Source organism: Montipora capricornis, chromosome 10 (assembly GCF_036669925.1).
Source record: "Montipora capricornis isolate CH-2021 chromosome 10, ASM3666992v2, whole genome shotgun sequence".
Taxonomy (NCBI): Eukaryota; Metazoa; Cnidaria; class Anthozoa; order Scleractinia; family Acroporidae; genus Montipora; species Montipora capricornis.
The window spans coordinates 19,159,388-19,186,887 of record NC_090892.1 but is presented as its reverse complement, the minus strand read 5'-3'; the positions used below and the strand labels follow the sequence as shown (position 1 = coordinate 19,186,887).

At 39.1% G+C, this 27,500-nt stretch overlaps 3 protein-coding genes and 1 pseudogene across 3 annotated transcripts in view; 1 reads left to right on the top strand and 3 right to left on the bottom strand.

Moving 5' to 3' along the window:
- LOC138020382 (myb/SANT-like DNA-binding domain-containing protein 4) overlaps positions 1–6,847 on the bottom strand; it is an 8,339-nt gene extending 1,492 nt beyond the window's left edge. Inside the window, exons 1-2 of the mRNA XM_068867379.1 lie at positions 6,445–6,847; positions 1–204 (exon numbers count right to left, since the gene is read on the bottom strand). The exon at positions 1–204 is cut by the window's left edge and continues 134 nt beyond it. Coding sequence (XP_068723480.1) covers positions 1–204; positions 6,445–6,847 — 607 coding nt within the window. The remainder of the gene's footprint in view (positions 205–6,444) is intronic.
- The window catches only part of LOC138020384 (tetratricopeptide repeat protein 28-like), a 26,597-nt pseudogene extending 11,786 nt beyond the window's left edge, over positions 1–14,811 (bottom strand).
- A 3,091-nt stretch (positions 14,812–17,902) lies between these two features.
- Positions 17,903–19,664, top strand: LOC138020381 (uncharacterized). Its single transcript, XM_068867378.1, has 3 exons — positions 17,903–18,024; positions 18,129–18,268; positions 18,461–19,664. Exons 1-3 carry the CDS (start codon positions 17,986–17,988, stop codon positions 19,662–19,664), a joined length of 1,383 nt encoding a protein of 460 aa, XP_068723479.1. The 5' UTR covers positions 17,903–17,985.
- A 1,236-nt stretch (positions 19,665–20,900) lies between these two features.
- Positions 20,901–22,628, bottom strand: LOC138020380 (uncharacterized). Its single transcript, XM_068867377.1, has 3 exons — positions 22,570–22,628; positions 22,336–22,499; positions 20,901–22,136 (listed from the first exon to the last, which is right to left on the bottom strand). The coding sequence occupies exons 1-3, from the start codon at positions 22,598–22,600 to the stop codon at positions 20,901–20,903; spliced, it is 1,431 nt and encodes a 476-aa protein (XP_068723478.1). The 5' UTR covers positions 22,601–22,628.
- Between the last annotated feature and the right edge of the window lie 4,872 nt (positions 22,629–27,500).

Genomic DNA, 27,500 nt, shown 5'->3' with positions numbered 1-27,500 from the left:
TGAACTGCTGCTCAAGCACACGGTCATGTGTTATTTTCTTCCCTTTTCGCTTACATTTTCCCTCAGACTCTTGCACTACAATACAAGGTTTTTCCTGCTCTACATCTTCAGCAGACACTGCAGTGGCAGACTGTGGCTGTTCACTGACCTCTGAGACTACAATCACATCACTCCAACCGCTACTCTGCTCTTCAACTGACTGATCTGTGAAAATGGATGCATAACGGCACTCACACAATCTGTCTTTAAGGCTAATATTTAATGGCAATGGATTCAATTTTTTATAGGCTCATAGAAATATTTTAAAGAAATTGGGTGGTGAAGTATATGTTCAAGTTGGTGCAAAATAAAATCTCCGTCAACATGCGGACCGCTGAGGAAACGGACTTTTTCACTTTTCCTGAAAATTTTGCGTACTAAAAACACACTGACTCACGACTCCCAGTAAAGTAATATCGGCTATTCGTCTTTAATTCCATACTTGAACTTCAACTTGGGTCTAATGTTGAGCCTCAAACTTGCTACTCTTTGGGAAAACAAATAAGTTCAATGAAATTTTCCCCTTAAAATTTAGCTTAATTATCATGATTATCATGGCGTTTGTAATTTCTTGGAGCCTCATAAAGCACGAATCGTTTGTTTTCTTCTTAGCTTTTTTCTTACACATAGCAATTTTACGGTCTCTCCCTGTTTTGTTATCCTACAGTACATTAGTTTAAGCAAAACACTCTTACATTCACGTGGAGTGAAGTGCAAAAATTCTCGCATTATCACAGTAAAGTTAAAGCTTATTACAGCAACGAGCGCGATGCCGGGGTCACAGTAGCTGTTATTTTTTTACTTTTTTTGCTGGTAATAACTGCTATTCATTCTCAAAAGAGATAATTTTAACTTCAGGGGCACCCAACGACCAATTTTTTGTAAAATGTATTATTATACCCCAGTTAATGAAAATAATTGTTATTAAGGCATTTTCAGGTGGTTTTTTGAGTGTTGCTGGGAAAACATTATCTGTTCCTTTTTCCCAGCAAGACACACTAGAAATTTCCCAGCCAGCTAGATAAAATTGGTTGGTTTCCCAGCCAGCTGACCAAATTTATTTCCCAGCCAGGAATTCCGCGCGCTTTCAAATCCCTCGATCCGAAACGACCGAACAAAAGCGACAAAACCGGGACAAAACAGCTTTTTTCCGCAACGGCAATCACTCTGACCAGCCGTCGTATGTTTGTGACTACTGGCTGGGAGAGGGAAGGGGTTCTCTATTTCTATTATTATTATTTTTATTAGTCGTCCTCAGTCTTCAGAGTTTATACAGCCAGCTCGGGTTGAAATGCTAGAAAAAGTCAGTAATTCCCAGGCAAAACCTCTATCAATAACAAAATTTCCCAGCCAGCTCATCGAAACACCTGTATTTTTGCCAGCCAGCGAGATTCCTCTGGGGAACAGATAATGTGAGGAACAGATTCGTTGGGTGCCCCTGTAATTTTTCTCGTGCACTAAGCTACACAAAATACCACACTTAATTCCAAAAGTCGGGGACGCGATGAGATTAGCCTGCGTGAGCAGGACTCCGATGAGATCAACTTTCGTGACCTACACGTCGAAAAACCATTTAAGCGCTTCACAAAACAACGCTGAAACAAGCGCTAACAAGAGGCTACAAGTAGCCTATACTCGGGCCTGCAAAAGTACAGTGAGTGGTGTATGGTTAATTTAGCGCTAAAGAAAAGAACAGAGAGAAGTTTGTCCTTCTCACATCGGCCTTACATTGCGATTCTCATGATGTTCGACTGTGTATGTAGTGAATACCCGGACCCAGATTATCTTCATTACAGGTGGTGGCAATGACCACTGGACCATGGAAACTAGGTAAAAATAGTGTATTTATGCCAAAGTGGCTAAGCCTGAAATTGTTTTTTACTGATCGATGGGTATTCTTGCTCAGTGTTTGAGAAAGGAAACGCTAATTGAACGGCTTAAGATGAAACGAAATGACTCGTCGAAACATCTTTTGCAGAAAAAATTGAAAGACAAACGAAGGTGAGATGTGAAAACATCTTTCCAAGATGACCAAACTTTCGTGCAGTGGTGCACGTAAAGGTCACTTTGTCACGTGCGCGACACGTGAAGATGTGCACTATATCTCGACACTTGTAAATACTTCCAGAAGTGAAAAAGTTCCTTGAGGCCATGCCAAATGAATCCATAGCACGAGAATCAAATATTTAAAATATACCATTTGTTGTAATTTAAATACTCGCAGTAATATGCAACCAATTTTCAAAATAAATATGTTATTTGCCAGCTGGGAGGGCCGTATAGGGAAAAACTGTGACCGAGGCCTTGAAATTGCTGCTTTTTCAAGAACGATGTCACAGTTTTTTGCTATACAGACCGAACCTTTCCTGGTAAATAACTTTTTTTTTCCTCTCCCCCATCCTCTCTGAAATCACTTGTTTTAATTGTTGACTCGCACCGCGCTTGATAGTGAATGCAGTATTAAAGCGACTTACAAACTGAACGTTTCAAGAGAAATTCCATTTCCAAACCTCTTGTCTAATGAAAAATAACCTCTGTATGTAAACGGAGTCGGTGTAAAAAAAATGGAAATTTAAGGTCATCAAACAAGCTCACGCAATTAAGGCGAGGTTTCCGCCTGCCGTGAGCAGGCCGGATGAGAAAATTCCACCCGCTCCCGGAACCAATCAGATTGCAGGATTTGTTGAATTCCGCGCACTCACGCATTGAGAAAAAAAATAAAAGAATTATAATTCTCTGTGACCAAATTTTGGAAAGTACCTATCAAAGACATACAGTAAGCAAAATCTATTGTGCAACTTCTAAGTACATTACCAGTATGACTTGGGCTGTGTTGAATCTGAAAAGTTGTGTTGAACGCTATGACTTCTGCAGGTAATTCTGTTAACATGAAATATGTTTGTCTCGACAAGCTTGATAAGGCAGTGTATAGATCATTTCCTACATTTACAACTGATAATTACGGGGAAGTAATTAATTTCCTATCATAATTATAATTATATAATGGCACATAGTAACATAGTTGCACATTCACTACCAGCATTTGAGCCATACACTTAAACATCACCTTGAGAGTTGTTTTACTAGGATCAATAGGATGTGAACCAGGATTTTTCTAGGTTATGTCCCTGCAAAGGTTGAACTTACCGGTACCAGCAATATGCCATGCGGTGGACTAGACTTTTAACAAGAAACTATTTCAAAAAACAAAAAGTAGTGTTTCGTTTCCGGAATGGAATACTATAGTGTGGGTCACTTGGCCTGTCATTCTTATTTCGCTTCGTGTATTGAAACTCTCGAGAAATAAAGATAGAAATGTGAACTCAAACTCTCTGAACGGTGTTCCTTGGTATCAACATGCATAATTTGCCTTTAAACGCACAACGCAAGGCGCAATAGAACGAGACAACAGACGTAATGGCGTTTTTTGAGGGGAACACTGCCTTGCGGCTGGTTAGCCTATGCGACTTCCAGATTGCGTGACGTAGAACAACCTCGCTTATCTCCCCAGCACTACGAGCTGAGTGGTAAACAGCACGTGCTGGATCGGACAAGAGTATTGGTTAGCGAGCGATGTACCAAGGCAAACGAGCCAACAAGCTTGGTGGAAGTCACCGTACAGGAGAGGACCCAATTTTAAAGGGGCTAGGTCACGCTGTTTTAGGTAATTTTGTTTAAAATTGTTAGTTATGAGCTCTAAACGTCAAATTGGCAGAGCAAGAGTCTTTCATTTGCAAAATCACGGCCACATAACAATTGATGATTTTCCAGCTGTTTAAATGACATTTTGATATAAACTGATATAATTTACCCATGCAATCCACTTCAATCCTCCCCAGGTTTGTCCATCCTTGTCCCTTCTTAGCTTTCCTGTGTTTTGTTTGAGTTCTTCTATAGTTTTGAGCCGTTATTTTGTTATTTCAGTTAATTCTATGACCATTTGATCAATGCTGAAATTGCCTAAAATTGCGTGACCTAGCCCCTTTAATGAAGGCAAAGCGATATATCCAACCCATCCCCAAAGGGAGGGAGGGGAAAAACTTTAACAAATTGCAAACAGCCAGTTGGTTTACTATAGAAGACAAACTGCCAGATGAACCTTGGACGGCTGACTGAGGCTTTTATAGCTAGACTCTGTCTATTAAAGTAGCCAGTTGCACAGGTTCTACTATGTAGCAGGTAGGCATTACAAGTGCTCTTTAGCAATAATGAATGAGGCTTTAACAGATTTGGCCAATGCAGATGTACGTTATAATCTGAGCTCTGGGAACAAAGTCTTTATGTCCTCGTTTTATTTACAACAAAACCGTTGATTTTATGACCTTGAACGGCTGACTACAAAGAACGCGAGTACGGTCACGTGTCATTAATCGTATTTTATTGATAGGGCAGTAAAATCTCATTTAAAGAGAAAAACAAATACTCGTTTATGTTCACAATACATCGAAGAATAAAGTCTACAAATACCTATTTTACCTTCAAATACTTACCCCTGCATAACATTTCAAATTCCGTTTTCCGTGAATCGTCTCATGATTACGTGTTACATACGAACCATGGCAATTACTAGCTTTACAATCACTGGTTCCTCGTTAATCCAATTTATTACTAAGACTTGTTTGCATTACTAATTAACACGAAAAGGGATAACTTGGGAATTTTTAACAATATATTGCTTTCATCTAACCCAAAATCATTCAGATATTCAAAACGTCCTATGCGTAATCCATTTCTTTCGCCTTTGTGTTTGTCAGCATTATGATTGGGAATATTTTAGGTTTACGTGTTCACAAGTTTGTTTTTGTATCTCGTAGCTGTTTAGATTTCCAATTACACACTCTGTTTCGATTGGCCACTCTAACTCGCTAGCTCACCCTAAATTCAAAATAGATACGTTTCGTTTCTGAGAAAACAAAACATTCTTTACAAATCATACCGGGTATTCCTGATTTCTGCATAAATTTAAGTTCCATTTTGCATTTACCTGTCCATCCACGCTTTTTGGAAAAGTGGTACACACACTGTACCACGTGCTTAGATTTAAACGCATACCTGAGGTAGATATTTTTGTTGTGTTTAAGAGGAAGTGATCTCCCTTGCTAGTAATACGATAAAATGTGGATGACCCGCGGTACGTTGTTACCCAAATACGTTCCTGCAAGTTTCCACCTTTTTCTGCTGTTATAAAATAGACGTCTCAGCCTTTTTCTCTGTAATTCTTCTTGGTTCTCGGGCACGTCTATGTCGATGCTCACGCAAATCAAAACAAAAGTAAACAACTTTTGCTTATCGAGACCTGTATTTCTCCTTCGGAATGAAGTCTTTATTATCATTGAGAATCAAATAACTGTACAGCCTTTGAAACTACATCAAAGTTATTTTCTAAAGAGCTGATCACATTTTCCACTGATGACATCAAATCTTGTGAAACTAGAACAGAACTATACACACAAGATGGCAGTGAACACTATCGCTAATATGGCTATTTGAACAAAGGATATAAGCTAGACCGTTACAAGAAACAAACTGTTTAACAATAAAAAGGAAAAATCGTAATAGACAAAAAACCTATCTCCGTAGTCAATGGTACACTGAGCGGGAGGCTATTTGTTCGCGGTGAAAATGGTACCAGCGTGAGGCCATTTGTTTGCTGTGCAAATGTTTTGACTTTGTCTTCAGAAGATTCCAATATAGCGTCCATTTTGTTTGTGGAGTTATTTTCTTTGTCGCTGTCATCTTTAGAGTAGTTCTCAATAAGGTACCCGCTTCTTATTAAAGAATTAGTGTTTTGACTTGTATCACTTTCAATAGTTGCGTCCATTTCAGTTACATTCGAGTATATTCTTGTTTCATTCAGTTCGCGGAACGACCCGTTTCGAAGCTGACGCTTGACATCTTTTAGTGTGGGTCTACCGCGAAAAGCGTATGCCATTCTTTGTATGTGCTTTGAGCGCCCCAAGAAGAAATCGATTAAGCCAACGCAATGCCGATCTTCAGTAATCCAAACAACGCATCACAGAGCTCTTCATGATCTTGGATTACGTGGTTTGCTTTAAATAACCAAAGTAAACAGCGCCACGTGGCTTCTATTGTGCATTACCCAATCAAAACACCGCCACGTGCTTTCTATTGTGCATTGCCCAATAAAACACAGCCACGTTTTCCTATTGTGCATTTGCTGCACAGGAAAAAAAAAAAACTGAAATCTAACGTCTTTTATAACTCGAGCCCCTACGGGGCCCGAGTAATTATGCTTAATATGTTTACCCACTTTCAGATGACTTATTACTTGAAACTGGTGATGTTGAATTGAAGAGAGACCAGCATGTGACGTTATAAAACAAAAGTTAAGCTCATAATGCTCCATATTAATGCGGACGTGAAAGTTTAAAAGTATTGGCTTACCATTTGAACAATTTGTCTCAAATCCCGCTAGGCCTACAAACGACGGAGTGTCCTGGAAAAGTTCAATGACTTTTGAAGTGGCCGCAGATATTTCTTTCGGGGCAGGGCCTCCTCCAGTCTTCTTGCTTTCTTGACGAAATTTTGTGAACTCTCTCTTCGCAGCGGAATGAAGATTTTTCCATTTTTCGCGAACCTCTGTTTCAGTGCGCTTGTCTACTCCAACTGCGTTTACTGCGGCGGTAATTTCCGACCACACCTGCTTTTTCTTCAAGTTGGTAACACTGTTGGTAAATTTACTTTGTAGAATGGCCACGTTTTCCTCCACTTTCTCTGTCAAAATTGAAATCTCGGAGGCACTAAAATTATGTTTCCTGGGCTTGCGGGACCCTTCACCGGAAGCCATTTTAGTGCTTTTCGCCGGCTGTAAACAACAAACTCGCAACAAAATTCCCAGTGTATTATGGGATGCTAACCTCGGGGTAGTCACGTTAACCCGAGGTTACCTAAACTGTCTTTTAACCCGGCTTTGAACAACGCAATTTTAACAAGGAGTTAACAAACCCCCGGTTAAGAAATTTAACCTCCGGTTAGACCTAACCTGAAGGTTAATTTAACCCGTCTTTCGAACAACCCGGCCCAGAATCCCTAGACAATACCCGAGCCTCTACATCGTGCCGTCAGAATACCAATTTCTGACTGAACGTCAGAAATTCCATTTTTTACGATGACTGCAAAATTCTCGCGCGCTCATTGGCTAATTTTTATTGTCAATAAGCTGACAGACACATAAAATTATAATTTATGCGTTTCAAAGAGTTAAAATTTATGCAAGATTTTTTAAAACGTCGATCTGTCACTTTTTAACCAATAGAAAGTCTCCGCTTTTTCCATTAGCCAATGAGGGAGCGAGGCAAGTTATGAATTTGGTGGCGTCAGATTGAAAAAAATTGAAGTGTCTCGATTTTTGTCTCGCATTTGACTTAATTTTGACCGCTCTGCCTTTTAGTTATTGTAAAAAACGAATAGATGTCAGTTTTTCATTCGTCTGTCCTGTTATTGAAAGTAGTCAACTTTGACAATGTAATGACGACATTCATGATCAATAACAGGACAGACGCATGAAAAACTGACATCAATTTGTTAAATAAAATAATGATGATAATAATAATAATAACAATTATTATTATTATTATTATTATTATGACATGTGACTACTATAGTAAAAGACGAAACCCAGAGAGCTGGACGAAAATATAAGGAAATCGAGTATCATTGGCAACGAAAATGTTCATCATCTCCGAGTTCACTTCAACTTCTTTGTCACACCCAGCGCGAAGTGCTGTTGTTATAAATTATACATGCATACAAACATACTTAATTAACCACTCTGCATAGGGGATTTTCAGGGCAAATGAAACACAATCACGACAGAACAGAACATTCAACAACACGAGTACTGTTAAGATTCCTAACTGGCCGGAGGTATACGGTCTATTGAGAACGCGGCTGCAAGCTTCTGTTTTAATTTTCAAACGTAAGATCGGCCTTTATTGAGATGATAATTTAGGTAAAAAAGATTAATTTCATCAAGCATGTTAAAAGAAAAATTTGTATCCAAGTAAATTCTCTCACAAATGAAATTCTTGACGGCAATAAACAAAAATATCGGTCCAAGTGCTCCCTGAGAGTGCAAGGTTACCCCTGCATGGCAAGAAATGCGCATGCGATTTCTTGAGATTGTAGGTGTCTTCTTACTGAACTTTAATTATTGAAGATTAGACAAGTGGCAGGATGGGTGGGGAAAGGAACTTCCCATACATTCTCTTAAATGAAACTCACAACTGGCAAAGCAATCATGGAGGCATCAGTCAGAGAATTCGTGTACTGCGCACGAGTAAAGTTTGTCATCCCGAAGTGTAAACAAGAAACATGGCGGCCGATGCCAATGCGAAATGCCGTGGCTTCTTTTTAGTTTATTCAACGTTTTTTTTTTTATTTTGAAGCCCTTCAATTTGGAAAATTTACTTCTTCGCGGACGTCGTTTTTAACGCACAGTAGTTTCTCCGAGATCAAGGTAAGGCAACATTTTGTAAATGTATATTTCTTCGTCATGATTAAAAAAGCCTCTTAAGCTAGTAAGCTTAGTGGTAAAACATGGTGGTGAGCAAACTGTACTTATCCCCGCTGTATAACTCGCAATTTTTTAAGTTCCACTAATTTTTTTGTCTTTGTAAAATGTCAATCGGGCGTTCGATTTATGGTATTTGTAGTAGAAACACTTTCTCAGAGATTAACATTACTGACATTCCTTTGTGGTATTTGATAACTAAACCTACGCTTTACTTTGTAGTTTAGCGCCTATAAAAAGAAAAACTTTCGCGAAAACACAATTTTGTGAAATCCCGCTTTCATTGAGTGAATACTGCGAGGCATTTAAAATTGTATAATCGTGTTGTCTACCAATCCCACTCTCTTAATTAAGGAAGAGTTCTTTTGCACTTTTGGTGGGTCGAATGAAATAACAATTTTTTGAAATCTTCTTTTCTTCAGATCTCCCCAACCCAAAACATCGCGCTGATATACAGGAAAATTTGCAAAAGCAGTTTTTCGTGTTTCGGCACGAAGAACACGTTCCCAGTAGATATTGTGTTGAATGAAATTGAACGTAATCGGTTGAAGAGGCGATGTTTGCCGTGATGTTTTGGAGCCATCGAACCCGCATTTTATTGGCAACAGAAAGAGGTCCTTAGGCGAATAAATTACACTGATTATCGTCTAAATCCTAAAACTCGGATATCCGACGGTAGATCGGAAACAACTTGACATATTCGGGTTCCCGTGAATAAACGGATTATCGAGCAAACTACGTAGTTACGCGGACTACGCATTCAACTCGTACGTGTAATTTGTGCTAGTTGTGAGATGTACCTCGACGGAAAGCTTCAGAGCCATTCGGAAATGAGTCAGCTATGTACGTTTTCTCAACTTCACTTCGCGATAATAGCACCAAGTAAAAAGCCAACAGACGTATGGTTTTTACAGAGATCGCCATCTTTTTTAACTTTCGATAACACCTGAAAACAGGCCAGCTGCCAAATTTACCGCGCAAAAAAGAGCGCCCGCTCAAAATACGCCGCTGACCAAGATGAGCGCTTTACAAGTTGTGAGAACATCGTTTCTCGGTCCCTAACCCCCCCATTGACAAGTGATCTGCCATGGAACATTTAATCTCAAGGAGACCCCCAAGGGTGGCTTTCAGTAGGGTCATAAACCCTTCTGTCTGGACTGCAACCATGACGTGGGAGAGAAGGATTTAAGACAAAGCCAACCCTGTAAGTCTACCTTCCTAAGCAAGTGTTGTGAGTGAAACTGCGCTGTAGTGAGGAAACGACCATTGAAAAGTTGTATATTGGCTCATACAGCGCCAAAATCCTCGCAAAGGAAGCCTCATATTATATTGACCGTGTCACACGAAACTTTTAAATGACTTCCCTGCGGTTTTGATGTTTTAGAGATGATCGGCGGTACGCTCTTCAATCCAAATAAGTGATCGATAATGTGATATCAATTAAATAGAATAATCCAATAACATGCTGAAAAAGGCCTTCACCTGCAGCGCAACTACAGAACACAACCGTTGAGCCTTAAAAAAAAGCTCAACCAGACAGGAATTACTGAATAGTATTGTCAGTTTCTCCAACAAAGCTTCTTTAAAAGATCTCATATTAAAATATGGTAAATACAAAGGTACACTCCTCCGCTTATTTCTTGGACAATTAAAAAAGATTTAAAAGCGCTTACCAACAATGATGCAGCTGAAAATGTATCTAAAGCAAAAAGGTCTTAAGATAAGTGGAAGCAAGGCTGAGTTGATTGATCCAGTTCTGACTCACGCATGCGGGAACCTTAGTGCCAGAGATGCTGTAGAACAAGAGGAATCTCCCACTTCATGCGACGACGACACAAGCTCAGAGTCCAGTGATTCTGATGACTCTTCAAGTGACTCTTCAACATACGTGGAAGAATCATTTGAACTGATGTTTGTACCGGAGGAAGAAATCCAACAAGTAAACTAGGTATGAGGGAATCAATGGAAGGCGACTTTTTTCAAGAATGGGGAGGGGGGTGGGGTAGCCTTAATATTATCGTTGTCTGAGGGGGGGGGGGGGGGGCTGAAATAAATTTTTCGTTAATGAATGAGAGTCGGGTAAGACTTAGTTTTGAGGCATAATTCACCCATTTTCCAGCCCCCTCTCCCCTCTCCAGGAAATCATTGCACAGTCGCTAAATACTTTGTGGAAGAATTTGTATCCCCTTGTAAGGATGGGTTTTATCGGGAGATTTTCGTTTGCGAACTTTTCTACAAATGATTGATTACATGTTGGAACTTGCACTAAATTTTTATGCCAAAATTCTTGAACTGAAGCCATTTTTCTCAATGGAAAATAGTCTTGAAGGCTCTTTCGCGCGCTAACATTTGAACACATCAAGCCTCACTTTGGTGATTTTTGTTGGCGTCACAAAAGAAGATGCGGAATCGTGATTAACGGCGAATAGTCTGGCTCGGTTAAAATTTCGTTAAAAACTCATCTTTATGTTGGCCAATACTAGTCTACAAAGTTTGTACCTAGTAGAAAAAAAGCGGCAAAAGGTCTACATTAATACATAAAAGTAACGAAACTCTTTTCAAGAGGTCCTGTTCGTAAATGTCGACCGCAGTTTCCCGGCAATCATTTCTCCGAATGCGTGTCCATCATATAGAATATAATTAACATACCATGATTTTTTGAGGTCCATTGACATGATTGATGGTCATTTACCTTACGACTCATTATGCTACGCCGTACGTGACAAAATATCAAGTCCGCTAAAAAATAAAACAACTTGCACAATTAACACTCAAGTTGACAACAATTAGCATCAGTTTGTTTGTTGACCAAATCAAATTCCTCGCATTTTATGTCACTTCTCTTGTTGTGCAATTCATGTATTCAAGGCCCGCGCATCGAATGTCAAGCTCGATAATTTCAATTCAAGATGCTTGTTTTATAAATCAAGAAGGGAGAGAATAGCTTTTGATCAATGCTATTTTCGAGGGGAACTGCACCAGTAATGGCGGGCAACCCGTTTATCGTCCCAATAGGGAGTTTAAGAAATGACGACTGCTACGGCAACGACAACACCAAAAAACAGTAATATCACCTGTTTTAATACATGAGGCGGGCCAGTCCGGCTAGGCCCCCTTTTCCAAGATCTCGGCTCATGCCTGTTTTTATTTAGTAAAATTTCGGTTCGTTTATATCAGAAGGCGGGCTGACCCACTTGCCGAGATCCCGGTCTGAGCTACGGAGATCTCGGCAAGCCAGGCTAAAAAATTCTCATATAAAAGGTCCAGCCCGGTTTGCTGGGATGAGAAATTCTCATGACGTGTACATGTGGGTTGCCTTGAAAACGTAGTCGGATTTGCATAATCACAGGATTATTTTTGCATCTTTTGTTTGAAATGCCATTCCGTACTTGCTAGCGCTAAAATGAGCCTTTCGTTTCGAACGTCAAAGCAAGAAAATTCACCAAGGTACCCCATGCGTGACTTTGACGGTTACAAGACACTTAAACAAATTCCTAAAATTCATCCCGGTAAACCTGGCTGAAACCGTCCATATAAACACTTCATCCCTTTTACCGGGCCAGCCCGTCTAACAGGGCTGGCTCGCCTCTTATAAATTAAAGAGACCCTAAAAGAGGAAGAAATTATCATGCTGCGCGTGCGGCACGCATTTTTGTGAGGCATTTCTCTCTCGTACTCATCAAAACAACAACGTGAAATGACCAATTTTCGCGTTTTGACGACAACATGGACAACAAGCAGTGAATCTTTTGTTCTTTCTCCTTTTTTCAAATCCGTTCGTACGATTCTGGTTATCGAATACTTCGCCTATCTTATACAACATAAACAAGATGGAAACGCCTTGAAACACTTAGCACTTAGGATAGCTCATGCTAATAGTTTGAAGTAACGTTTTCGTCGCCGTAGCCTTCTTGGTTTCTTAAACTCCCTAATGTCTCCTGTTGTCAGTTTTTGTAGCCATAATTTTCTGGTGGATTATATTGGTTACTCAAACTGCTTGTTGTAGATGTGCTTCATTTTGCTGATCATTCGCAATTGGGTCTCTGAGCGAGTTACTCTTCACAACTTCGGGAACTGGGTGAAGTTATAGCGACATGCGAGGAACGAGTATTCCTGTGCTTGGGCTGAGTGAAACATTCGCCTGTAGACCAAGATCCTCGATACTTTCAGCGGCCACTGTCTCGCTCAGATTTACTCGCGTTTGATCATTTTGCCACAGGTGTTCAGTCCCCCTCGAAAAGAGAATTGATCAAAAGCTATTCTCTCCCTTCTTGATTTATAAAACAAGCATCTTGAATTGAAATTATCGAGCTTGACATTCGATGCGCGGGCCTTGAATACATGAATTGCACAACAAGAGAAGTGACGTAAATTGCGAGGAATTTGATTTGGTCAACAAACAAATTGATGCTAATTGTTGGCAACTTGATTATAAATGGTGTGACTTGTTTTATTTTTAGCGGACTTGATATTTTGTCACATTCGGCGTAGCAAAACTCATTCTCTGATCTCTCTTTTCTCTAAAGAGCAGCTTTTAAAGCTCTTAAAAGAGCTCCCCATCACACTTTCTGCTAACTTACGTATTTAACCCACATTTCTACTTCAAAAGTAGTGTGAAGTTCGCCCTTTTCCCAGGAAGTCTATGTCATTACAAGTAAGCCCTTGGTTTTTCTCCGATTTACAGCATTTTCCACCGAGACAAGCAGTGTCCGTCTGGCCACACCATCCAAAAACCTCACGGGAAAAAATTCTGTTCGAAAGCATTGAGTTCATTTTCGTGTTTTCAGATGCAGACTTCCCGCGACCGAAGGTTAGGGTTTCCAATGCCTTGTGCATTACTTAAGGGTACTAAGAAAAACTGTGATGGTAAACAAAAGACAATCAATACGAATAATTTTCTTTGTCTACAATTAATTTGGCTGAAAATGGTTTGAAAGATCAAAAACAAAGGCAAACCACTCAGTTAGGAGAAGAAGGCATTAGCATAAGCTCTCCAGATGAGCTCTTTTTGCTCATAGCGCAAATGTTGTAATATATATATATATATATATATATATATATATATATAAATAAATAAAAATAAAATTATATAAATAAAAAAAAACATGGATCGTTGGAATGACGTTTTTAGAAATAACTCATTAACGTGACGTGGACATAGTGTTATTGTAAGACCTTTGGTTTAAAGATGTTTCGCTAAAGAACGCAGTAAAACAGGAAGTAAGATTTCTGTAGCTGGAGTATCAATCTGGCTTCGAAAATTTGCCCTTTCGATCAAATCACCGTTCGTCAATGGACCGTTTAGAAATGAAGGTGTGTCCATACCTGTGACAAAATTCATTGAGTTTCACAAATTATCAGGTGCTGTCACGTTAGCCTAAATTGTTTTGGAATAATGTGAAAAATACAGCAGAATTAAAGAGATTGTAATATCTTGTCGTTCAATACGTTTTGGATTACAAGTCTCAGTTAATGTTCAGTGTTTGGGTTAAAGCTGGAAAGCCCCGCGGCTACTTAAATCATCAGTAATCTCTGTATAAAGCCAATAATGTCGTGAGAAGTGTTACTATCGACATTACTTCTATTGTAATACATTTAGGAGTTATTCCTCTTCAGGGTGGTTAAATATGACAAGGTGAAACAGTTTGGGTTTAGTATCTTTTTTGGACCGAGGGACAAAAGGGTTTCAGCTAATAAATACCACCAGAGATAAATCAAACATGTTTGGGTGCTTCTTATGATATCATGAAGGACATTTGGCTCCTTTTGAGAAGTACTTTTTGTTTATTCACAAATGTATGATTTCAGTTAATTCTTCATCAAGTTTCACATGATCGTAATTGAATACTGAAAACGATTACGCTTTCGCGCGCAGAATCCGAACAACAATAGTCTACCAGAAGAAGCTAGAACTGAAATATTTATTTCCTTGCTCTAGCACTGGGTACTCATTTATTACCGCTTTTTAGAATCAATATATATGGATTTGCTTGCTTAAATAATTCTTACGATCCCAACTGGTTCGATTACCCCAGATCATAAGCTATCAGACACAGTATAGGTTTTTTGAATTGGTTTCGAGATTCAAGGATCGAGCATTGAAGCGATGCACGAATATGCAAAAACTTCGACACTTCATGCTAGCTTACTAAATTTTAAGAACAAGCCTTTCTCTAATCATACAACTGAAATCATTCCACTTACCTCACGTGTCTGCTTGGAAAGACACAATGTATTCAGCTTCTAATGGTGGTTGCCAAAGGTTGATTTGACTTAAGGTATTGTTTGCCCTATAGTAGTAATTGCTGTCAAAATAAAAGTCCCTTTTAGGACTCCCTTTAGCAACAGGTCAATATTTACCTGTCAATCATTGACTGTGGTTTAATGATAACGTTAAAACGTCCCCTTGAATGATTGTTGCCAATTTTTAGTTTTTATCAATTTCATCGAACTGATTTATCAAACCACACCTGCCTATTTTGATTAGTATAGGTAATCGCATGGGGCCGAGTAAAATTAAGGATTAATATCACGCGTGTTTCCAGAAGTTGCTGAAATTGCCCGAGTCGCGCAGCAAGTGATATTAATCCTTAATTTTACGAGGACCCATTGCGATTACTTGTTAATAACAAAGAGGGCAAAATTTTCTTAACACTGTTGAGGCACCTCGAAAAACAGACAGCTAAGCGGAAACACTCGTTCGCTCGGAAGCAAAACAACTGACAAACAGACAAGCAAGTCAACTTGTTCTTTGCGTCCAAAACGAGTATAGATGATTGTTATTTACATCCACTCGAGAGGAAAATACGAGTTTCATTCGTGAACAACTGTAACAACGATTAAACCAAATGTTAAGCTTCAATTTATTTTATTCACCTGTGTTGTAGAGGTTTTTACCACTTGCAAATACGCATCCGTAAACATAGCAAACGGTTTGTCCAAAGAAATCCACCAAATTTGAGCTACTCGTTCCTCCCGTCAATGGCAAATTGTTCTGTGACCTTTTTTGTTGAGCTGCAAGATGTCGTGGTAAACTGAAAGCCCTTGACGAAAGGAATCATTTTGTTTTTCAACCACACAATCCCGCTACGCCGGGCGCCATGTAAGTCGATCCAAGTTTTAAGCTTTTCATGAAAAAAATCTTTTGCCCTTCTTCTTGTCACTCGAAAATTCAAATTCCAGATCATCTTTTAAAGCTAGTTCTTAATCTTTATGCCTTTTCGGCGAATGCAGCGCGAATTAAAAGACAAACTTCGATGAAGACGAAGTTGTTTTGCTCAAACAGAAGAAACCAACTGAATGTGGAAGACGTACGTTCAGCCAATCAGGAGCGAGAATTTTTGGCGCTCGACCAATCGTGAGCGAGTAATTTTGCCCTCTTCTCAAGCAAAATTAAGAAAAAATACCCTCTTCATTGACCAATCAGCATTCAGTAATTTTCCCCTCTTTGTTATTAGTAATGGTAATATGACTGAGTGGGGTACAATTCAGAGAGTATTCAAAATAGGCCGAGCGCGAAGTGCGAGGCCTATTTGAAATTTCGAGCACGATTACTCCCTTAATTGTACGATACGAAGTCCTATTACCAATTAATCGTAACTATCTCAAAACATAGTTCAGGAGGGATTAAAATGCATTCACTTTTCTCGACCTCACTCCGTTCAGTCCGCTCGGTCTCGACGACGCATTTTTAATCCGTCCTATATATAGAAGACTTCACTCTTTATAAACAATTCTTTTGTTATTTAAAGTTTGCCAACCACAGAACAAAAGAAAATATTTTGGATGAAACTATTGATGCGGAAGCAAAGCATTCTTCCCTAGGAGTACCGCACAGCGCGGCCGATGAGAACCAGAAGAATTAAAAACACGAAACGGCGCATGGGACTGGAAACGTTTGACCCCTTTCATTCTATGCATTATGGGTCGCAAGCCATCCTTGATGACGAAATAGTAATAGTAATAGTAATAGTAATAGTAATAGTAATAGTAATAGTAATAGTAATAGTAATAGTAATAGTAATAGTAATAGTAATAGTAATAGTAATAGTAATAGTAATAGTAATAGTAATAGTAATAGTAATAGTAATAGTAATAGTAATAGGCGTTATTTAAAGAAGGTAAAACACTTAAAGTGTGCCTGTGATCAAAAAAACCACTTCCTTTTTTCCTTCAGATTTTGAAAGTGTGTTTGCTTAACACCTGACTGGCAAAATTTTGAGCTTTTATTTTTATCCAAAGGCCGTTTACTTTGAGTGTAAGTTTTGGATTTCAAAACTGACCGATTGGACCTCAGACGGTTGGATCCAGGGAAAAGTGACGTCAGAGGCTCACTAGCTTAAAATTTCATCTTGTGAACGCAGCTTATTATATATGCAAAGCGTGAGTTTAAAAGTCTGAAAGCCCAAAACCCCCGTGCTGCATATTAATTTTGCGGCGTACACACGTATTGCATTCTTAAACTAGTGAGCCTTTGACGTCATTTTCTCCTCGATCCAGCTCTCTCAAGAACATAATGTTAGTAATGGTTGACCATTAGATAGGAAAATTACAGTTAGAATAAAGAGGTGTCTTTTTGAAATCAAGGCTTAAAACCTGGGTCACTTAGGGCCAGTTATTTAAACAAAGTCTAAATTAAGCCAATTAAGACAATTAGTGGACCTCCAAATCTGTTTATAAGCGGTATATTTTAAGTAGATAAAATGCTGTCTAGTTTGGAATGCAAACCTTCTTGTTATCATCAGCAGCAGACAATATATTAAGATATGACTGTTGGCAATATTGAAAATGGCTTAGAACGCGGTTTTGCTAAACATTGTCTAAACTATGTTTTAATAATCGACCCTTAGTGTTTTGTTAACATAGTTTTGAAATCCAAAGAAAAATATGAATTGAATTTTTGGTCACAGGGGCACTTTAACAGTAGTCCTAAGACACTGATGACTCTGTGGCCCTCAAAACAGTTTCAAACATAGATTATACAACTAATGACAATAAAATATACCGTTTCCAAAAACAATTTAAGATAAAATGTAAAAAATGAAAAATCAATAAAAGGACATTATGACTAAAAAGATAAAAACAGCATAAAACGTAGCATCGCAGCCTTTTGTTCAGCTAGAAAGGATGTAAAAACATTGTGCTGAAAACTTGCTAGCGAGCCATTATTTCTAATACGGGCATTCATGCAATTCCAGTCCTTTATAGCCCTAATAGTGAAAGTGCGACCTCCTTCTGTTTTCCGTTTATACCGGCGAACCCACCATTGAAGTGGGCTGATGTTTTTACCGGTCTTGTGGATGAAACAAAAGAATTACAGCGCCGTTATACACCCTTTTAATAAGTCGCGGCGCCATTTTGAATATTAAATTTATGACGTCATTCGCGGAAAGATAACACGTGGGTCAACAAACATGGCCGACGCCGAACCAGCCGTTTGTTCGTGCAAAGAGGTAATTCTTGAGATGTTCTTCAAACGATCTGTGGTTTCAATTTACTTCTTTTACGCGTAAGCTTTATTCAAGCTTTGTTGAGCGTCTAACTAAATTTCTTTCAGCTATCGTGCGAAGATATTCCTGGCTCACTAATAGAACTTACAGAGGTTGGAAAACGCAAGAAGAACGAGTTAAAGTTCTGGCTTGACTGTAGAAACCTGAAATACAAATCCGGGGAGACGAGGGCTGAACTTGTTTCTCGGTGAGCTTCATTTACGTCAAATATATTTTTTGTAGCGATCACGTCCTTTAATGAACCAAGATTCATCTTTATTCCCGGGCTTTATACCAAAACATGTTATTTATTTCCTGGAGGTAGTGCAAACAATTTAGATTGTGCTGTTCATGTTATATATAGATTATATTCTCAATGAAATGTTTCGTGTATTTTTAGGGTAAGACAAAACTTGAATAAGAGTCTCCCTCTAGTTGATCCTGATCCAGGGAAATGCTACACACGTGCAAAGAAAGCAAAGTGCGTTTTGTGTTGTGCTGAGGACATACAGAATACTTCAGAAATCCAACAGCCCAAGGAACAAGTTGCATCTATTGAGGGAAACTGGAGCACTGAGACATCAGTTCTCCCCAAGCAGTTTTCTTTCATAAACATTGTAGAGCATGCTAAAAAAAGTGGAAGGAATGCTCAAAGTTATGTTGAAAAGCCTCTTGAAAAGGGTTACAAGTTTTTCTTTGAGAATTATCTATTTGGTGTATTATGCCTGTTGAATGGCAGTGAAGTACATGTTAAGGGGAAGTGTTACAGATCTCAGAGAAAGAGTGATAGGCCTCATGATGTTATGGTTATACTATCACTAGCTGGAAATGTAAACAAAGCTAGGTGTTCTTGTGCAGCAGGGGGAAATGGTTACTGCAACCACACTATGGGCCTATTATATCTTATTGACCATATAATCAAATTAAACGCTCCTACTTTCCCCAAAGTTGGAACATGCACAGAAAACCCTCAACAGTGGCACAAACCTAGGACCAAGGGTATTCATCCGGAACCTATCATGGGATATAACATTATTAACCCCAAGTACAGGGAAAAATGTTCAGAGGGATTGAAGTGTACTTTGTATGAGGCCAGACAGCCTAGTGTACAAAATAATGAAGGGGCAACTCAGCTGTTTGATACCCTTAAGCAAATAAGTCCTTCCCTGGGATTCTGTACAGTATTTGCCCAGAAGCCACCAACAGTTCCAACTAAACTGAAAGGTTGCATGGTTCCATCTGGCAGTGTGTTAAGTTATCAGCTATCTAGGACAGAAGGAAACTTTGATGTAATTACCAATTTTCCTGCCCTGCAAAGACCTAGAACTATTGATGAGTCCTTCCCTGACCTTCCCCTTGCCAGTAATGTACCAGTTGTGGGATTACAAATGCCTCTAACTAATGAAGAGGATCAGTTTATTGACAAACTAAAAGTTTCTAATCCTTCTATAACTGAACAAGAAACCAGAGGGCAAAACAACAACCCATTATGGTTCCAAATCAGAAAGTACAGGTTGACAAGCAGCAATTTTGGTCTCACCCTGCTAGCAGAGCCTTTCTTTTGCTTGCTCGATTTTGGCGTTCTCGAGAAAGGCTCTGCTTGAATCGAGTAAGATCTTTATTGAATATGCGCTGCATGTTGCCAGGATACAGTCTCGAACCCAAGCCTAATATGCCAGATCTCGCCGCCATCTTGGTTTTTCATGGTACAGAGGGCTCAATTATAACCATCGGTTTTGTCTCTAAACGGACGCTCGCACTGGAAAAACCGGTTTGACGAGAGAAAACAAGATTGACTAGTCCAGAAGTTCGGGCTGCGGCGGCTTCAAAGAGTTGACGCGATTCGGGCAGAGCCTACTTTTCTCCTCCTCAGTAAAGAAAAAGACAAAAGGAGGCTCTGCTCGCAGGGTGTTTTGGTCTAGTATGCAAACGAAAACTTAACTTATCCCAAACCAAATTTGTCCAGAATACTGTTTTGTCTCAGAAAGATCTTTCCAATGTATCGGCTGTTAAATATGGTATATCAAATGAATCAAAAGCAGCAGAACGGTATGCAGAATACATGAAAGCAAGTGGTAACTATGTTCAAGTCTTAGCATGTGGTGTTGTTATTTCAAACACCATGCCATGGCTAGCTGCTTCACCAGACAGAAAGGTGATAGACAAGGAATTTGGTTATGGACTAGTGGAGATAAAGTGTCCTTTCACTTTAAGAAACTTGACACCTGAAGAAGCTTGTGCTGACCCAAATTTTTATTGTCACCTTGTCAATAGTAAACCTGAACTTAAAAAGGACCATCCTTATTATTACCAAGTACAAGGTCAGCTTGGTCTCACTGGATTGAAATGGTGTGACTTTGTGGTGTTTTTCCAGAAAGGTCTTATTATACAGCGCATAAAGTTTGATGAGTTGTTTTGGAAGTCTATGATTGACAAATTGACAAAGTTCTACCAACAACATGTAATGCTTGAGGCCATTAAGCAGCAGTAACAACATAGAGGCTCATTTGGGAGTAGCAGTCTAGTACCCTGAGTTACACTAAATGTTATTTTTAATGTTCATTATTTTCACTGTTAATTACAATAAATGTTACAAATGAATAAATGTTATCAGCTCATTTATGAGGATAGACAGATTTTGTGACCTAGTGTTGAACTTCAAGATTAGAATAAAGTATGATTTCAATATTTGTTGCTACCATGAAGTCAAATTAAACACATTGCTTCCTCTCTGTTGCTAACCTTTAAGGTCACAGCAACAGTCATAGGCATTCAGTGTAATTACCTATAGAAAGCTAACAAGCTAAGCATGATGTAAAAGAGATGTAAGCTATGACAATTCAAGAAATAATAGGGTTTTGGAACAGAGTTAATAATCCACACACTGTCCATATCTGATTGATAGAACCGGCCAGGGATATTGGAATGATCTGATCAAATATATGAAAATTTTTAATTTTGTTTATGGTTCTCTCCACGTGAATTCTTTCAGCTGCTATTTGTTGTGTCTGCAGAACATCATTAGCAGGCATTTGGTCTTGCATTTGCAAAAATGGAGGTATATTTAACGTGACACCAATTGGATCAAGCAAATCTTGGATGTCAAATCCTTTGTCAGCCATTAGACTGTCACCAGCTTGAAATGGCATGTTAAGAATACCACAACGTTCAGTAATTTCCCGGTCTGATATTGAACCAGTATACAGTTGAGACAGGAATGTTATGCTGCCACTTGGTGAGATTCCCACAAGTCCCTTTAATGTATTTGCACTCTTGTAGTTTGAGTATGTCTGAGATTTCAACACAAGTGAGGAAGGCATTTCAACTTTTATCTCGGTGCAATCAATGATAACCCTGGTTTCTTTGTATTTGGACTTGAATGACTCTGGCATTTTCTCCAAAATTACCTCTTTGCTTGGCCAAATGCTTAACGATCCTAGTCTTAAATATAGGAAATTGGCCCACGAAATAACGATGTTACTGACAGTTCCAATAGAGATGTTAAATCTATAAGCGAGGTCACGTTCAAAAAGTCCAATCCTCACTCTGCAAAGGAACAGAAAAAATTGATTTGTGGGAGTCAGTTTTCTGGGTCGTCCAATTTTTCTAACTGGAGTAGAATTTACGTCAGGCCTTGATTCATTTCGCGTGTACACCAAATTTTCACCATTGGCACCTGGATTAAGATAAGTCAACACTGCATTGTAGACTTGACGATTTGGAAACCCAGTGTAAAAGCAGATATCAGCGTCTTCAATGTTTTCAATGCAGAACTCCATCTCACGCACAGTTTGTTCGAGCTGTTCAATCTTCGTGTTACCGGTTTTTAACTTTTCAGTTAACGATAAAATATGTGCTTTTAGTTCGGCTAATTCAGTTTCTGTCTCTTTCATGCCATCTATGGAAGCCATCCTCGAGTCAACACAATCTTCAATTGGTTCAGCTTCAAATGCTGTCAGACTTTCATCACTGGTCTTCCTTTTTCTACAACTTACTTCACTTGATCTAAGCTGAAACTTATTTAACTTCCTTTCTTTTGGTGGTTTAGAAGTGAGGTATGGTTTGTGCTCCCAACACTGGAAGACAGATGGAACAGTACCAGGCTTTAAGTACCAACGACCACTAAATCCTGATCTTTCTAAATCGTTATCTTTAAAGTGAAGAGAACAAACAACCGTGTGTTGCTGGACCTAGAAAAGATAGCAGGTGTCATGGCGGTTAGTCGAAATAAAATGTATGTACAGTTACGTACTTTTACAGAAATCGAGTACATACCTTAAACCCTGACTTTTCCTCTCTTCTTATTCGTTGAAGCCATAATTTCTTCAGTTCTGGTGCGCTTGGTATCTTGTGATAAGTCACATTCCTCTTGCGGCTGTGGTCGAATATATCCCCATAGGAATTACACAAAGGAACGGCACAATTGCGACCATTTGAGCCTAACAAAAAGGTTATCTTCTCAGTTTTATCTCAGGTAATATTTATAAGGTGCTATGAAAAAATACTGACCTTTCTTGAACTCTTCTATTGACGATGACATTTGATGTCGAGCGATCAAACATGATCCAACGTAATGAAATCAGCGCAAAAGATGACAGATTACTTTCCGCGAATGACGTCATAAATTTAATATTCAAAATGGCGCCGCGACTTATTAAAAGGGTGTATAAGACTGCGGAATTTTCTTTTGAACATACATACATAGATAAATTTTATTTAAAACTCGAATTTTTAGAGTAGCTCTTTTGAGCTAATGTCTTCGAGGGAAAACAAATTAACTGAAAAATTAAAATAGAACAGTTAAATTAAGATAATACATCAAGATTATTACCACTACTGTTTTAGTTATTTTGTGGATAAGTCGATTTAAGGTATTGTCTATAAAAAACGAACAGCAATGTTTTATCGAGGTTTGAAAACACGAGCGTAGCCGTACGTTCCACGAAAAGCGTGTCCCTCTGGACTTAAAACAACGGTTCAAGTTGTGAGAGGAGAATATTAGCATACCAGGAAAACAAGCTATGCCTTAATAGTATTCTTTATATAAAGAATACTAACAATGATTGTTTTACCAGGATATAAAGCTCATGCACGTGAGGTTTTATCGGTCTTTTGATAGCCTGTTAGGTCATGAATTATTAATGTTTTTTGAATAAGCTGTTGTAAATTACCATAAGCATTTTATAAATTCTTCCATTGCACAAAGATAACGTGCTTGCTTTATGTAATAATTCATGTAATAATTGATAATCCTTGTCAATAGTTACGCCCAGTAAATCAATTGAGTTCTTCACAGGAAAAGAGAATTCGTAATTAACGCCATTGCCAAACACCATCGCTTGATGCTTTTCTGTATTTTCAATCATTCCGTTTGGCTTACACCAATTGTTAGCAATTCAAATTTCATGACCTAATCTTCGGTTTAAGGTTTCAAGGTCCTTTTACACTGGATTACTATTCAATACGTTCCTGTCTCATCGTCAGTTCACTTTAACAGTGATAACATTCTCTTATAAAATTGGCTCAACCTTTTCCTGGGGTAACCTCATAATATCACAAACAGAGTATCTGTGCCATAGGTAACTTTCCCGTGCATCTGGGAACCGTATTCATTCAACCGCAATGTTTATTACACGAGTTCACGTGATTTTCCAGTAAGAGGACCTGCCAGGAAGGGGGAGGGAGAGGGGGGGGGGGGGGGGGTCCCGTGTCGCTTGTCTGAATTTTATAAGGTCTCGTGTCGGTGTTTTGTCAATGTGCAAGGAAAGGTTAAGTTTATTCAAACGTTGGCCGTGTAGCACTTATATTTTAAACAGAATTAACTGACGAGAGTGTAGTGTAACGTGAAGTGCTAGATTTCTATCCCATATGAACCATGTGAGCGTTAGCCCTACTGATGGAATGCCAATGTTTTGTCAATGTGTGTCGTTTGCCGGGATTTCACTTTAAATGCTGTCGCTATTTTTAGACCATGTCGCTTGTCGGAATTTACTCTGGCGGTATAAGACGCACCACCCATAAACCAATAGTTTTAGCCTGAAAGAGCATAACAGTCCTACCCAGACCTGAATTGCGTGCTTGCTTTTTCTCAATTTCTATACTGATGCATCAATTTTCAAGGTTTCATTCATCACCATTTATTTAAAATGATACACTAACGCAGCCTTCTCTACTTTGGGAGTGGCAAAGGGGTTTTTCGTGATTCATGATCGGACTACTTTACAGCTGTAATGACGACCACTGACAGTTGTAAAATTCAGTGTGACGCGTGATAGACAAGTGGATGCTTACCATTTAGCCAAATAATCCGGATGGAATGATCGTTGCATAAAGGTAAGCGGTTTTTCGAATTTAATGACCAACCGGATGAGAATGGCGCTTATCATTTTACTACTCCGCATTCCATTCCACATGTTTACTCGATCTTGTAAGAAAGGGCCTGGAAACGGAACGATTCTCGGAAATGGTAGGGGCATTTCCCGAATTCCATTCCAAACGGAAAAAGAAGACTATCTCTGGAGGTTGTCCACAATTTCCGAAAAGATTCTTTCCATTGGACCTCAAACCAAAATTTCCGGATTTTTTGGCTATAAGCACGCATTGGTTCAAAAGAAAAACAATAAAAACTCGCTCTTTCTTTTTCATTTCCAAATTTAAATTCTCAGTTAGTTGAAAAAAGTTAACTTTGAAAGGTGCTCTTTTTAGCAGACTCGCTCCGACATAAGTAACCAACTGAAAAAGTAGCCTGGGTGACAGGCGTTCGAAGGAGAAGAGAAACCGGAGACGAAGCAGGCGTGTACAGTTAGGGATGGAGAACTGGCGGGAGAACGAGGAGGTCGCATAAGTCAATGCGCCCTCATCTGCCCTCATCATCGCGCGACTCTAGTAATAAACTGGACAAGACCCGGAGCCCGGAGGTACAAGGTTTAGAGTTCCACAGGCCATTTCAAAGGATACAAGGTAGAATTTAGCACCCCAATGGTGGAAAAGGATCGTGTGACCGAAAAGTGCCCATGCACAATCAAAACTCACATCAAAGCATACCCAACTACTCTGAGGATTGGCGTTGAAACTGCCCCCCCCCCCCCCCCCCCATCATATGAGACATACGAAGACAGCCATAGAATCAGGCGCTGGTACCCAGGGTGTTAAGAGTGATTGTGTGCGATCGGCATACATTGCCCAACTGAGAATCTTTGACGCATATGCGCCTAGCTTGTATGTTCAGTAGGGGTTAAAATCGGATGGTGTTAGTTTCATCAACGACATTTTATACAGTAGTGATGGCATAGGAGTGTGGCGAGAAATGACTACAATATCTGCGATGGCAAGTTTTTAAAGTTTATATTCAATCTGACGATTTTCACAATCACGATTTTCCAACTGAAAAACAACTTATCTGTAGCCGTTTGTTGTTAAGGTATGGAAATTGAAGGCCTTACGATCAAATGAACCGGATTTGCTTAAAAGTTGGAACACAGTGAAACTTGAGCAAAGGCCAAACTTACTATACGGAAGCGAAAAAACTCAACCTCGGAGACATGTTGATAAAGCACCTCGTTGGTATGCATGTATGTCTTTTTAAACTAATTATAAGGTGAACGAAGTCGTACTCCAACAGCACGTTTCACAGCATTTTCTCCTTCGAAACTGATCGAATGCATTTAACATTTTAGGACACATTTGACTCTGAGGGAAACCTGTTGTACTTGCAGATGAGTCCAGCTAAACTCTCTCTCGCTGCACTCGTATATGCGTATGATTCGTCATTTTTCAAGGTGAAATAGTCACACTTTACAACAATGCCGGGTAGAATGCATTCGATTGACCGTATTCCGGAATAGGAATGCATAGAATAGAAGTCGGAAATCCTTGGCTTTTAGAGAGATTCACAGGAATTTTAAACATGTCTTTAGCATCCTAGTTGCTTAAACATACTATTTCCAACCATCACTACATGCTCCTCCGAACGTACTACATGAATCCCCTCCCAAAAGGAGTTAGCCTGTGACAAATTACTCAGCGAGATAAAAGTAAACATTTGAAAGACGCTGGATCATTTTAAGTGACTTTGGTTCAAGTTCTTATTCCAGATTTCGGATTCCGCGTTCTGGTTTATCCTCGTTTTAGGCAAACCCGAATGAACCTTCATTGTTGACCAAAAGGGTTGCAAATAGCTAGATCGAGGTGACGTGACGATAATAATTCTTTCTATTAACAATTCAGTGTGTATTAATGCATTTTTACTAGATCTGCAAACCAGGAATGTGATTTTCTGAAAAGAAGTTCAAAACGCGAAACAGGTGTGTACAGGTAGCCGGGTTTTTCGAGTAGCTTTCTCAGTTGAAGTCAAGAGCTCCTGTTAACGTTAACAGTTTCCAGCTAACTGAGAATTTAACTTTGATGTTTTTCTTCGAACCACTGCCTATCACGCGTCACACTAAATTTTACAACTGTCACTGGTCGCCATTACAGCTGTTAAGTCAAACGTAACACTTTAATATTTATTCTTACAGCACTACTGGTCTGCTGTTATGTTCCTTCAGGCCAAAACTATTGGTTTATGGGTGGTGCGTCTTATACCGCACATCAACCAAACCTTACTGGAGGTTCTGCCAGGGTAAATTCCGACAAGCGACATGGTCTAAAAAGTAGCGACAGCACTTTAAGTGAAATCGCGACAAACGACATCCTTTCTTTAAGTTTCCGACAGCAACGGTCACTGCAACGTGAAACATTGACACAAAACACCGACACGAAATTCAGACAAGCGACACGAATTTGTCACGAAACTTTACCCGTTTCATCCTTCCAGAAAAGTAGTTTATCAAGAGTTCAATACTCGTCTTACCTAAGCCATAAGCGCTAAATTTAGCCCGTAAGAGAGCATAAGGGATACAATCAAAGGCCTTTGACAAGTCCATAGAAACAACTGCGATTGTTTCTTTGTTATCCCGACTTTTTCTCCAATCCTCTGTCAGTCGTAGGAGAGCGGTTTCGCAACCTCAAGGAAATAGTTTGATAAAAAGGCTCAAATTGTTTTGCTAGGATTCGTTCGTAAAGATTTATGCGCATTCATTTCCGAAAGAAAATTTTCCACTTGCGTTGGATTTGTAAATTCAAAATCAAAATTAGATGTTATGTTCTGAGAACGGTTAGTAAATATGGATTGAATGCTTGGATGTGAGTAAAAAAAGCTGTTAAAAATAGTAGCCAAGCTCAATTTTATCTTCACTAATTGCCCCATTTTCCTCTAGCAGAATGTCATTTGCTTGTCTGCCATAATTTGACTGAAGAAAGGGACGATAAGTATTCCAAAACTGGTTCGGATCTTGAGCTTCCGATTTACTGATGAAGTATGCCTTGCTAGCTTAACGTCTAAGGCAAGTACACATATTCCTTTGCCTTTGATAGAAAGCATAATTAGCATCTGTGCGATC

Coding starts and splice junctions, on each gene's coding strand:
- LOC138020381 (XM_068867378.1), top strand. CDS start 17,986: ATGGCCGACGCCGAACCAGCCGTTTGTTCGTGCAAAGAG. Junction 18,025..18,128: donor CCGTTTGTTCGTGCAAAGAG/GTAATTCTTGAG, acceptor AATTTCTTTCAG/CTATCGTGCGAAGATATTCC. Junction 18,269..18,460: donor AGGGCTGAACTTGTTTCTCG/GTGAGCTTCATT, acceptor GTGTATTTTTAG/GGTAAGACAAAACTTGAATA.
- LOC138020380 (XM_068867377.1), bottom strand. CDS start 22,600: ATGTCATCGTCAATAGAAGAGTTCAAGAAAG. Junction 22,500..22,569: donor AATAGAAGAGTTCAAGAAAG/GTCAGTATTTTT, acceptor CCTTTTTGTTAG/GCTCAAATGGTCGCAATTGT. Junction 22,137..22,335: donor AGGAAAAGTCAGGGTTTAAG/GTATGTACTCGA, acceptor TCTGTCTTCCAG/TGTTGGGAGCACAAACCATA.